Here is a 12,274-nt window from a genome sequence, read left to right as displayed (position 1 = left end):
AATCTCCAGGTCTGTCAATCTGGCATTAGAACAGCCCCACCCACCATTCATTACTGGGGGAGTATCTCTGGCACCTTCATGCCAGCACCCCAGCCCCAGCCACTCAAGCGTATAGTGAGCCTCACAGAGGAAAGTAACTTATAAAGGACACTACCTTCCAGTGAGCAATCAGTTAATGTACCCAAAGTACCCTAGGCAGCCCCTTATTTAGTGATTAAAATCAGTATCCTCTTACCAGAGCGCTCTGTGGACAGACTGCTGTGTCTGCTCGGGGATTTGGTTACCTCGGGAACATTGATGGTTATGCCAAAGTTGTTAGCCAGGCTACCGCTGGCTGAGGAGATGGTGCTGTCGGAGCCCAGCGAGGTGTTGGACTGGGTCAGGGAGGACTTGCGGAGCTTGTTCTTGAAGAAACCGCCCTTCCCTTTGGATTTCTTGCCCCCTAGCTCGTAGTCCTCCTCCATGTCAAGGGCCCCCGTGCTGCTGGGGATGATAGCAGAGGCAGATTCCAAGTCGTATTTCTTCTTCCCCTTCATTTTGTCCTTCAGCTTGCCGAAGGGCGACCGGGGCTTGTCCTTCATGGAAAGATCGAACATGCTGGCCGTCAGGTTGTTGCGGGTAAACTGGATGGTGACCTGGATCGCTCCTCGCTCCTTCTCCTTCTTCCCGGCCTTGGAATGTAGCTTGTGCCACCTGGAGTTTGAGAGAAAAGGGGAGAAGAGCCTGTTATTTCCAAGACCAATGACTGAGCCAGAAGGTGCTCAGAGGGAAAGGCCTAAGACAAGAGACAGCAGGAAAACAGAACCGATCAGGTCTGCGCAGCGGCTCGTGGAATTAGCTGACATACTGCACAGGGGAGAGCACCTGGTCACTAAGACAGTGCAAACAGGCTGCTTTTCAAATCATTAGATTTGCTGCTTCTTGAGTTCCCACTCAGCTGTGATCCCTTCTCACAAGCCAGGGAGCCCTGGTGCATGGAGGCTTAGCTGCCATCAGGTTTGTTACATCCCTCAGAGCGGTCACTGGGGCTCTCCTTGGGGCCTGTGTGGTCCAAGTTCACTCCTAGGACATAACCTGCACCTCCACAGCACCCCGTGTCTAAGGAACTTGGGGCACTCGACAAGCTAGTGAATTAACTCTTTCCACCCTCCTTGCGAGGAGAGGCAAGTTTTATGATCCCCATTCCAAAACTGGAGACGCAGAGACCCAGAGAGGAAAAGTGACTTCCCCAAGGTCACACGGCAACTCTCCGGCAGAGATGAGAACAGAAGACAGGTCTCCTGACCCCCAAGTCCTGGGCCTTCTCTCCACAAAGGCCTGAGGTCCCATCCCACAGCCAGAGGATGGAGCCCTGTTGAAACAGCTTACGTGATCTGGTGAGAGGAAGCCAAGCTCTCTGGACAACTGGCTTGTGGTACCTCCTTCCACCCATGCTTTAGCTCCCTCCTCCTGCTTTAGGAATCTCCTCCCCCACACTTCCCAGCTGCTGCTACCCTACTCAGTGTCAACTTCACCACCCCAGCCTAATAAAGTGAAAGGCCTAATTTTTAAGGACCATGTTTTACTGCGAAGTGCCTAGGATTCTTTTCAGGCTTACTTGCTGTATGAACAGTGTGCTGTTAGCCTATTCCTGCTTTGCTCGCTGTCTGGCTCGCTAAGTGTTCTACTGAACCACCGACATTATGCATGAAGGTCAGAAGTTCCTTGTTTATATGGAGACCTCCAAGGCCCAGGCTCCCAGACAGGACACATGACAGCTTTGATCTGATTAGGGCAGCAGGCCAGAACACAGTAGGTACAAACACAGCAAGGACTTCCTCCAGACGCTAATGGAGGCTAAGTGTGGACAAGGGGCTCTACATAGGATGTTGTGGGATTCCACATGCGACTCAGTTATGCTACATAAGGCTGATAGACAAGAAACTCGCTGCAGGTCTCCCACCTCAACCTGGGCTTGGTCACCACCAGGGACAAAGATGCTGCAAACAGAACGTAACAAGCTTTCCGACGATGTCTGAGCCAGCCCAGAATCTAGCTCTCCCCACTATGGGATAGTGTAACCCCCAGAGCTCATGTGGGGTCAGTGGGTTGATGAGATTCATACACACACACACACCACTCAGGGCATGAAGGTGCCATTTGTAAACAGACCTTTTACCGATGCATGCCATATTTTAAGGCATATTCCTACATTCAGTTCTCACCCTATTTCCACTAAGTAACTTGTCCACATCAAGACAAATTACCCTCCATAGTAATACTGCATGTGCGTTCCAGAGGAAGGCCCTCACTGGTCACGTTTTAAAAATGACTGGTCTATGAACAGACACAAGGTGGAGGAGGTCATCTCTTTTATTGGACCGACTTCTATTGGTGAGAGAGAACAGAAAAGAAAAGAGATTACCTCACCCAGCTTGTGTCTCTAATATCCTGGGACCAACATGGCTACATCTACACTGCACAGCCAATTAATACCTTCTTAAAGAAGATTCTGGTCAAAAGGAGACGAGCTTGGAAATTCAAAATTAAGGCTCGACCTGAAGAGCGGATGCCCCCCCTGCCCAAACCGTGACTGACTAGCTCTCCCAACCCGCCTGCCCTGTGCCTGGATTTGATTTTGCCATAAGGAGCATCTGTTAGGAAGGGAGAAGAAAACCATTGCGGTATGGGAGAGGCAGAATAGCTGAGTGGTCCAAGCACACATCTGGAAGCCAAGAGTTTCTTTATTCCAATCCTGGATCCACTGCACACACCCCGCCCCCTCGGGAGAGGATGAGGGAACAAACAGGTGACAGATGTGAAGTGCACGTACCACACTACTGGACGGTGCTCGGAGACTACGGAACCTACATACAAGGGGAACGTTAATCCCAGTCTCCTGGGGAAACTCTATGGCAGTATCCATTAGGCCGCAAGTTCCTTGAGGCAGGGACCGGTCTGTGTGTGGTTGCTCAGCATCTAGTTCAACAGAACCCAGACCGAAACAACAGACCGCTACTGCCCCAGCCACTGTCTTCATTTCCCATCCGAAACTGTTGCGGAGGGTTTCTGGGCAGCGTCACAGATGGCTGAATTTCAACTGTATTTGAAATGATTCCTGTGCAGTTTGTAAAGCTTTCTGGATCCCAGGGGATGAAAGATGCCATGGCGTCCTTGAGGCCACTACCCCCATATCTCCTTCAAACGCCTCCCCAATATCCACATCAGCCGTGGCGCCTGCCAGAAGTCAGCCAGCCTGCCAGGGATAGTGGGAGAAACTGGTGTTGCTAGGGTTAAACCCTCAGAACTCCGAGCCATCGGACTGCCAGCCTGATCATATTACCCGCACCCTCCCTCCTACCGGCTGACCCTCAGTCGTGTCTGGTTTCAGAATCAGAGGAGAATGTCTTTTGGGCAGGCCCTTGTCTGTGTTTCTGCACAGAATCCAGCACCATGCAGCCATGACCCCAAGCAGCGTATCCGAGTGCTACCATGATACAAAATAATTAATAGAAACTTGGCATCTCTGTCAAGTGACTGGCTAGCTTCAGACCTGTCGTGGAACATTATTCCAGGTCACAAAGCCAACATGGCACTGTCTGCACTGGGACAGCACTTCGACCCCGGGGAGAGGGGGAACGCTCCTTCAGTCCAGCCCAGCTTTGGCCTTGACGTCCTGAGCACTGCCAACTCTCGCTGATTTCAACGGGAGCAGCTCAGGATCAGGCCTCCTCTGCCCTGGGTATCCAAACAAGGAAACCTACAGACTTGTGGTCGGTGCCTTACTGGATGTACGCCACCAAGAACAACAGCTCTGCAATACTGCTCAGGAAAACCATCCCAGCAAGCAGGAGGAAGGTGCTGTGAACACACCTACTTCCCTCCAAGCCATCCTGCAGCTTAAGTGTCTCCATGCCAGCTCCCATGCAGGGTTTATGCTGTCTAATTTCCTCCAGGGGCACTTCAGGAGCATAAGACAAGAAAACACCACCCTGTGTGCTCAGATACGTTGCTTTTTTCTAGCCACAGCACCTCCTGTTGGTCAGATTACAGGGAACGTACTAGCCCAGTATTATCTACAGACATGCAGCATGCACAACCAAAGTATCCAGGAGCACATCCTGCAAATCAAATCAGATCCCACGCTGTCCAATAAGTCACAGGCACCAACCCCTCCCCACAACACAGTGCCCCATCAGTTTGAGTTTCACAATCAGGTGCACACATCTCTGGGGGTTCAGCTTTCCTGTGAAAACAGGACAATAAGCAGCCATTTATTGCTATTTTTATACAAAAAAACTGGTAAGTCTTTCAAACTTAAAATACAAGCAGTGCCCCCCTCCGCTGTTTCTGCAGGGTGTATACCACACAGTGCCATCAGCACATGACGGGACAATCTGTGACGTCAGGGCTACGACAACTCTGGTCCCAGCATAACCGTCTAAAGGAAGCTGCCAGTGAAATGTATGCTGGAGGACGTGAGCGGTTAATGTGAGCGTAGAGCTTTACTACAACTGCTCGGAGCAGAGATCATGGTATCCGGTCTGTGTTTTGCTTAAGGCTGGGTGATGTTACTCAAAGCTGTATGAATCATAGAATATCAGGGTTGGAAGAAACCTCAGGAGGTCATCTAGTCCAACCCCCTGCTCAAAGCAGGACCACTCCCCAACTAAATCATCCCTGCCAGGGCTTTGTCAAGCCTGACCTTAAAAACCTCAAAGGAAGGAGATTCCACCACCTCCCTAGGTAATGCATTCCTAGTAGTGCTTCACCACCCTCCTAGTGAAAAAGTTTTTCCTAATATCCAACCTAAACCTCCCCCACTGCAACTTGAGATCATTACTCCTTGTTCTGTCAAAACAGAAGGAATGCATCTCTCTCCACAGCTTCTGATAACAGAAATGTAGGGTGAGAAGGGACCTCAAAAGACCATCTAGTCCAGCCCCCTGCACTGAGTAAGTAAGTTAGACCCTCCTTTGTCCAACCTGTTCCTAAAAACCTCCTATGATGGGGACTCCAAAACCTCCCAGGGTAACTTGTTCCAAGTGCTTAATTATCCCTATAGCTAGAAGTTTTCCCCAGTATGTAACCCAGATTTCCCTTGCTGCCAATCAAGCCCATTACTTCTTGCCCTGCCCTCAGTGGCCATGGAGAACAATTGATCACAGTTCTCTTTACAACAAGCTTTCACACAGTTGAAGACCGATGGCAGCAACTGCGGCTTGCCCACAGCCTTCAGCATCTTGGGCAAAGTGAAGGAGACCCGCATTTGAAAAACACACACATCTGTACGTCTGCCAGTGCTGCGAGGGTGAATGTGATCCAAGTGGACCAGCACTTGAATGAGACCCAGCTGAGAGATGCTGCAGAACTGCTGCTAATCGGTTAGGCTGCGATCTTCTCTCTATCTTGGCATTTGACCAATGCCTATAGCTGGTGGCCCCGTCTTTCAGAGGAAATCCAGAGAGGTGCCGATGACCAGTTAAGTGGTGCAATGATATCTTTAAAGAGGTGATGGTCAACAAATTGCTGGTCAAACGCCGAACTCCGTTCAGTCCCTCAGTCTCTCTTGCAGTTGCGGTTGGATGGAGCATTCTTCACATCTTGCATGGCTGCTGTTAGACCACTGCCATGTTCCACCCAAGAGGTGGCTGAGTTTCAGTGGTGGTGGCAGTTAATCCCCTACCTAGCTCACAGGGGTGTTAGGTTGAGAGTAATTCATAGTAAGAGAGACATAGTAAGAGAGCCATACTGGGTCAGACCAATGGTCCAGCTGGCCCAGTATCCTGTCCTCTGACAGTGGCCAGTGCCAGGTGCCCCAAAGGGAATGACCGGAACAGGTAATCATCAAGTGCTCCATCCCGTCGCCATTCCCAGCTTCTGGCAAACAGAGGCTAGGGACACCATCCCTGCCCATCCTGGCTAATAGCCACTGATGGACCTAACCTCCATCAATGGCTGGACCCACTACAGAAATGAGTAGCAGAACTAAGTTTCAGAGTAACAGCCGTGTTAGTCTGCATTCGCAAAAAGAACAGGAGTACTTGTGGCACCTTAGAGACTAACCAATTTATTTGAGCATAAGGTGCCACAAGTCCTCCTTTTCTTTTAGCAGAACTAAGAGATGAGTTTCTGGAACCTGCATCTCCTGCAATGGTAGGGAAGGAAAGCAGCATTTAGACCCTCTCCTCCCACCCCCAGCCCACCTATCCCCAACTAGGATACACGTGGTTCCTTCTGCCCCCTTCCTCTAATTGTCAGCAGTATTTCTCCCCAAGCTGCTGGCTGCCACATCAGAAACAGAGGCAGTGAAATCCCCGCAGATGTTCGAAAGATGGAAGTCAGCACAAACCACCCACTTGCAAAAGGTATTTCCCCCCCACCCCCCGTACACATCCAGAGAAATGCAGAGTCAGCCGGGCTTATACTACAGCTGGGCCTCCAGTTGTATGTACTGGAGTATGTGAGAAGTCACTGGATCAAGTCTATCCTCACTATTTGGATGGCTCCAGCCACTGCAGGTTCTGTAAGCAGCTAACGCACCAGACAGTGGGAGCTGCTCCTCCCAAGCCAAGCGAGCACATTGCCATCTGGCACAGCTGCCCTGTATCTCTCTGCCCCATCTCCTCACCCTCCATTTAAAATCTCAGCTGAAATATCTTGCTGTAGCTGGTGCCTTCTAGAAGGAGAGAGGAATTCACCTTTATTTTACTGAAAAACATTCTGAGATAACATGATAATATGCAAAACACGATGTGTTCTATAAGAGAATTCTGGAGAAAAGCAAGGAGGAGTTGTGTAACTATTTTACTTCATTATTTTAATTGTGCATGTGTGTGTGTACAAAAGAGCTTCCTGTATTATAAATGGTTTCAGAGTAACAGCCGTGTTAGTCTGTATCCGCAAAAAGAAAAGGAGGACTTGTGGCACCTTAGAGACTAACCAATTTCTTTGAGCATGAGCTTTCGTGAGCTACAGCTCACCTCATAGGATGCATTCAGTGGAAAATACAGTGGGGAGATTTTATATACACAGAGAACATGAAACACTGGGTGTTACCATACACACTGTAAGGAGAGTGATCAGGTAAGGTGAGCTATTACCAGCAGGGGAGGGGGGGACCTTTAGTACTGATAATCAAGGTGGGCCATTTCCAGCGCTTTACAAGAAAAGTAGGAGGGGAAATAGTTCACCTGCACATCTACCAATGTGAAACAGGACAATCTCTACGTAAAAGAATAAATGAACACAAATCAGATGTCAAGAATTATAACATTCATAAACCAGTTGGAGAACATTTCAATCTCTCTGGTCACTCGATTACAGACCTAAAGTGGCAATTCTTCAACAAAAAAAACTTCAGAAACGGACTCCAAGGAGAGACTGCAGAACTGGAATTAATTTGCAAACTGGATGCAATTAACTTAGGCTTGAATAGAGACTGGGAGTGGATGGGTCATTACACAAAGTAAAACTATTTCCCCTTGTTTATTTCCCCTCCCACTGTTCTTGTCAACTGCTAGAAATGGCCCACCTTGATTATCACTGCTGGTAATAGTTCACCTTTCCTGATCGCTCTTGTTCCAGTCTGTATGGTAACACCCACTGCTTCATGTTCTCTGTGTATATAAATCTCCTCACTGTATTTTCCACTGAATGCATCCGATGAAGTGAGCTGTAGCTCACGAAAGCTTATGCTCTAATAAATTTGTTAGTCTCTAAGGTGCCACAAGTCCTCCTTTTCTGTATTATAAAGAAAAGTTTACCACCAACAATACTTAATTACATAGCACGTCTCACCCATAGATCTTGAGTATTTTACAAGTCAGCTAATTATCCCCATTTTACAGATTAGGAAATAGAGGCACAGAGGTGCAGTGACTTGGCCAATGCCACAGTGAGCAAACTGGGCACAGAACCCAGGAGTCCTGACTCCCCACTCGTGACTGTCCCGGCTTATCAAGGGAAGCCTCATTGGTAAAATTTAACATCCAAGTGAAAAATGGGTCTGCGTGAAATAATACAAGAATTTATTTGGGGGAGTCATGTAAGTTTCTAGTTTTATGTCACAGATTGAAGTAAAGTTACCCGGTTAAAATTTAACTGAGTTGCATTTTGACCTTACGGGGGCAGAAATGCTAATTGAGCCTACAGCCTCAAAACATCAGCACTGTATTTTCCCGAACATCTGCTGACTCTGCTCAGAAGGACCAAGCATCAAAGTGAGCTCATGGGCATAAAGTGCCCAGGAAGGGTGTCTCTGCTCAGAAAGGGGCGCTCCTGTCTTTCAACAATGGGGAGGCTGCACAGGTGCTAAGCTGGAGGCTTGGATAGGGCTCAGATGGTCTCACCAAGGTGATGCTGGTTTTCCTGATGCAATGGTAAAACCCATCTGCCTACCCTGTAAGGGTATTTCCAAGTGTAGGAGAGGCTTCCAATTGCACACTTAGGGGCTACTGAACTTGTAAAGCAGCATCGCTCACTAGCAGCAAGTTAGCAGGCTTTCAAGTGCCTTTATTCACAGGAGACTGATTGAACAGGGACGTGTTACAGGGTATGATCTCCCCTTATCAGCCAGGACCAGGCTGACTAGTAAATAGGAGCACAATGCACCGTTCTCCTCTAGGTTACTGGTCACTCCTCATTGGACCTTAGGTACCAGTCCACTAGGAACTGGACTACTTCACAAAAAAACCCAACTGGCTACCTTGCCGCAGGCTCAGAAGAGGTCAAAAGGCTAGATATGCCGAGAGCCTCAGCTGCCATCTCCTGCCTAGAGAGGCTTCCAGCTCAGAGACCAAAGGGATATTGGCAAGGCAGTGCTGGGAAGCCTGCACGAGTGGTACCCGCACTGTACCTGTTCTTTGGCTTCAGGCTCCAGGGCTGCCTATTTGCAGCACTGCGAAGATTTACTTAAAGACTCAGCCATAACAGCTAAACACTCTGCTAACAGAAGACGAGCATGCGTCTTCCCCTCCAACTCCTGTTGCTGCATTAGATGCAGTTAGTCGGCCCCATGGCTGTAATAAGCACAACACCCAGCAGCTAAGATCCTTGAAAGGCATGTGGGGTAATGGCCCACAAATGGGCGACTCCCACGTGGCTGCGATCCTGCCATGACAGGGGGGGTAAGCAACTCGCCAAAAGCATAAAGCGTGCCAATAAAAATTTAAATCTGCTGAAGGGGCTATTTAAATACCACAAAGCCCACGAGCCTCAGGGAGCAGCGAAGAGGGAAACGGTCCAGGCATCTGTAATGCAGGGGATCACACTTAGTCCCTGTCTGAAATAAGACAACTCGCTGATCTACTGTTAGGACCAAGTATCAGAGGAGCAGCAGTGTTTGCCGCTTTTACAGATCCAGACTAAGAGTCCTGTGGCACCTCATAGACTAACAGACGTACTGGAGCATAAGCTTTCGTGGGTGAATGAATACCCACTTCGACGGATGCATCTGATGAAGTGGGTATTCACCCATGAAAGCTCATGCACCAATACGTCTGTTAGTCTATAAGGTGTCACAGGACTCTTTGCTGCCGTTAAGACCAGAGTTCCTTGCAAGGGAGAGAGCTCCCAGCTACCCATTCTACAGCACTATGTACAAGGCACCTCTCAGTCCATACTGACCAGGCCTAATTTAGAGCCAGAGGCTACTTAGGGTCTGAGTGGTTTCCCATCTTATGCCTTGCCAGCCATGGCCGCACTCAGAGAAGCGCTAGTGACATAATAGGATAGAATAGCCCTATTTTAAAAGGGGCGTTCCTTCCACTGCTGAGACAGGGCACCCGAGATGCCCCTTGGGAACCACGGTGGGGTGCGCTCCAGGCAATCATCAAGCAAAACAGGGTTGCTCGGGGGTAACATGCCAGTTTGGAGACGCTGCAGGGAGAACAGGTATCCCACACACAGCCTGGTCTGGGCAGATTCCTAGGTAAATCCTTGGGCTACCCTAATAGAGAGGATGCCAACAGGTAATTAGGAATGGGTCTAAGCTACAGTGTTTGGGTCGGAGCTTCCCCCCAAAGCTCAGGGCACACATAGCTAGGTCATTAGGTCTGGGCTCATCAACAGATCATTAAACAACTGCTAAATTGCACTTTAAAAATACCCCAAACCACCCTCATCTTGGGTTAAACATTTGACGGTTGGGGTAGGTTGGTTGGTTTGTTTTTGCTGCCCTGCCTATTTCCTTGACCTATCGTATTCCTCTGAGCCTTCCCCGGCTTCCCCAGCGATCAGCATTTCATGGCTCCATGCAACAGAGGTTAGCGCACTGACTTGGATACAGCAATGTCTATCAAAAGGAGACTGACCAGTCCCCTGCTGCCTATCTAAAGTGTGATGCTGGCAGACCAGATCATGCCAGAGTGCATTCAGGCCAACTCGCTTGTGTAGTAATACAGATCAAAGTGACTGCTGAACGTGGAAGAGTGTATTTGGTGTTTTAAGTTCACGAAAACTAAAGGGACGTTACTTGCATTGTTTTCACTTATCTGTATCCTGTTATAAAGCAGTAGGAAACATTTACATTGTGCGTACCCCATAACAAAATAACCCATCAAACGAGAAAGAAACCTTGTGGAATGCTAATGAAGGACTTTAATAGAAAAGCGCTAATTTCAAAGCAAGTGGCCGTTGTGTGTGATGACCTGAGGTCAAAGACTCAAAGTGCGTTCCTCACTCAAGTCATCAAAGGAAAAGCCCATGTGGCTAGAGACACTGTGAGCTTGTTTTCTGTCAGAAGAAGCTGTAAGTATGGATTCAAGGAAAGAGCCTGGTCTTTGACAGGGAAGTGTATTAGAGGCAAAGCAGAGATCCCTAGACACAATCCGGGTACCCTGAAAAAAATTTTGGGCAACGAGCTGTTTAATACATCACTGCCACCAGTTGGAATTACCAAACTGTAACTCACCTGTACATATATTTTTTACCTACTTTAACCTCTTAATAACTTATTTCCTTTTCTTAACTAATAAACCTTTAGTTCATTTTCTATAGATTGGCTATCAGCATGGTCTTTGGTGTAAGATCTGGAGTACCAATTGATCTGAGGTAAGTGACTGGTGTGTTGGGACTGGGAGCAACCTGATGTGGTGTGATTGTTTGTGTAAGTAACCATTATCACAAAAGTCCAGTTGTATGGATGACAAGATTGACTGGAGTGTCTAAGGCGGGGTGGGCAAACTTTTTGGCTCAAAGGCCACACCTGGGTATGGAAATTGTATGGGGGGCCATTAATGCTCACGAAACTGGGGGTTAGGGTGCAGGAGCGGGTGCGGGCTCTGGGGTAGGGCCAGAAATGAGTTCAGGGTGCAGGAGGGGGCTCTGGGCTGGGGCAGGGGGTTGGGGTGCGTGTGTGCGTGCTCCAGCTGGGGGTCTGGGCTCTGGGGTGGGGATGAGAGGTTGGGGGTACAGGAGTGTGCTTTGGGCTGGGACCAAGGGATTTGGAGGGCAGGAAGGGGATCAGGGCTGGGGCAGGGTCTGGGTGGCACTTACCTCAAGCAGCTCCCAGAAGCAGTGGTATGTCCCCACTCCAGTTCCTACGTGGAAGCACGGCCATGTGGTTCTGCACGCTGCCCCGTCCGCAGGCACCACCCCTGCAGCTCCCATTGGCTGTGATTCCCAGCCAATGGGAGCTGTGGGGGCAGCACTTGGGGAGGGGGCAGTGTGCGGAGCCCCCTGGCTGCCCCTACGTGTAGGAGCCGGAGAGGGGACATGCCCTCGACCCCGCTCCCCAGCTGGAACACTGGAGCAGGGCAAGCCCTGGATCTCGCTCCCTGGCAGGAGCTCGAGGACCAGATTTAAAGCGTCTGAAGGGCCAGATGCGGCCCCCAGGCCGTAGTTTGCCCACCCCGGTCTAAGGGGACAGTCTGTGACTCCATGATAACACTGGTATAGTGATCCAGGAGTTCAGATGTGTTACAGGCTTGGTGAAATCCAATTACAAAACACATCATCAGTTTGGGGCATTTGTCCTATTTTCTGACAGTCTGCCCTGAGGCAGGCACTCACAGTCGTGAGCCACTGCAGACATTCTAAGAGTTAGTCAAGAAATTCTTTGGAGTCACTGTTTATGTGGTTCTAAAGGGATGGTCAGTGAAGATCATACCTAGTATCAGAAATGCAGGTAGGTTTGTGACTGTATTTACTGACTCCTCAAACTGCTGCAGAAATGTTTCACCCACATTTAGGGCAAAGTTTACCGCATATGGTCTAGTGGACTGAGAAAGTGATTTGGAGCCAGGATACCCTGGTACCATTCCTGATTTGGATACTGTCTTGCAGTGTGGCTTCT

General features: G+C 49.2%; 1 protein-coding gene across 2 annotated transcripts in view; it reads right to left on the bottom strand.

The window, feature by feature from the left end:
- The window catches only part of RAB11FIP5 (RAB11 family interacting protein 5), a 107,419-nt gene that overhangs the window by 46,674 nt on the left and 48,471 nt on the right, over window positions 1-12,274 (bottom strand). For both annotated transcript variants that reach the window (XM_084627317.1, XM_084627318.1), the window contains exon 2: window positions 236-693. In XM_084627317.1, the coding sequence (XP_084483443.1) occupies window positions 236-693 (458 nt within the window). The remainder of the gene's footprint in view (window positions 1-235; window positions 694-12,274) is intronic.

Source organism: Lepidochelys olivacea (genome assembly GCF_965140295.1).
Source record: "Lepidochelys olivacea isolate rLepOli2 genome assembly, chromosome: 4".
Taxonomy (NCBI): Eukaryota; Metazoa; Chordata; order Testudines; family Cheloniidae; genus Lepidochelys; species Lepidochelys olivacea.
Note: the sequence above shows the minus strand (reverse complement) of the source record. Positions and strands in the feature narration are given on the sequence as shown.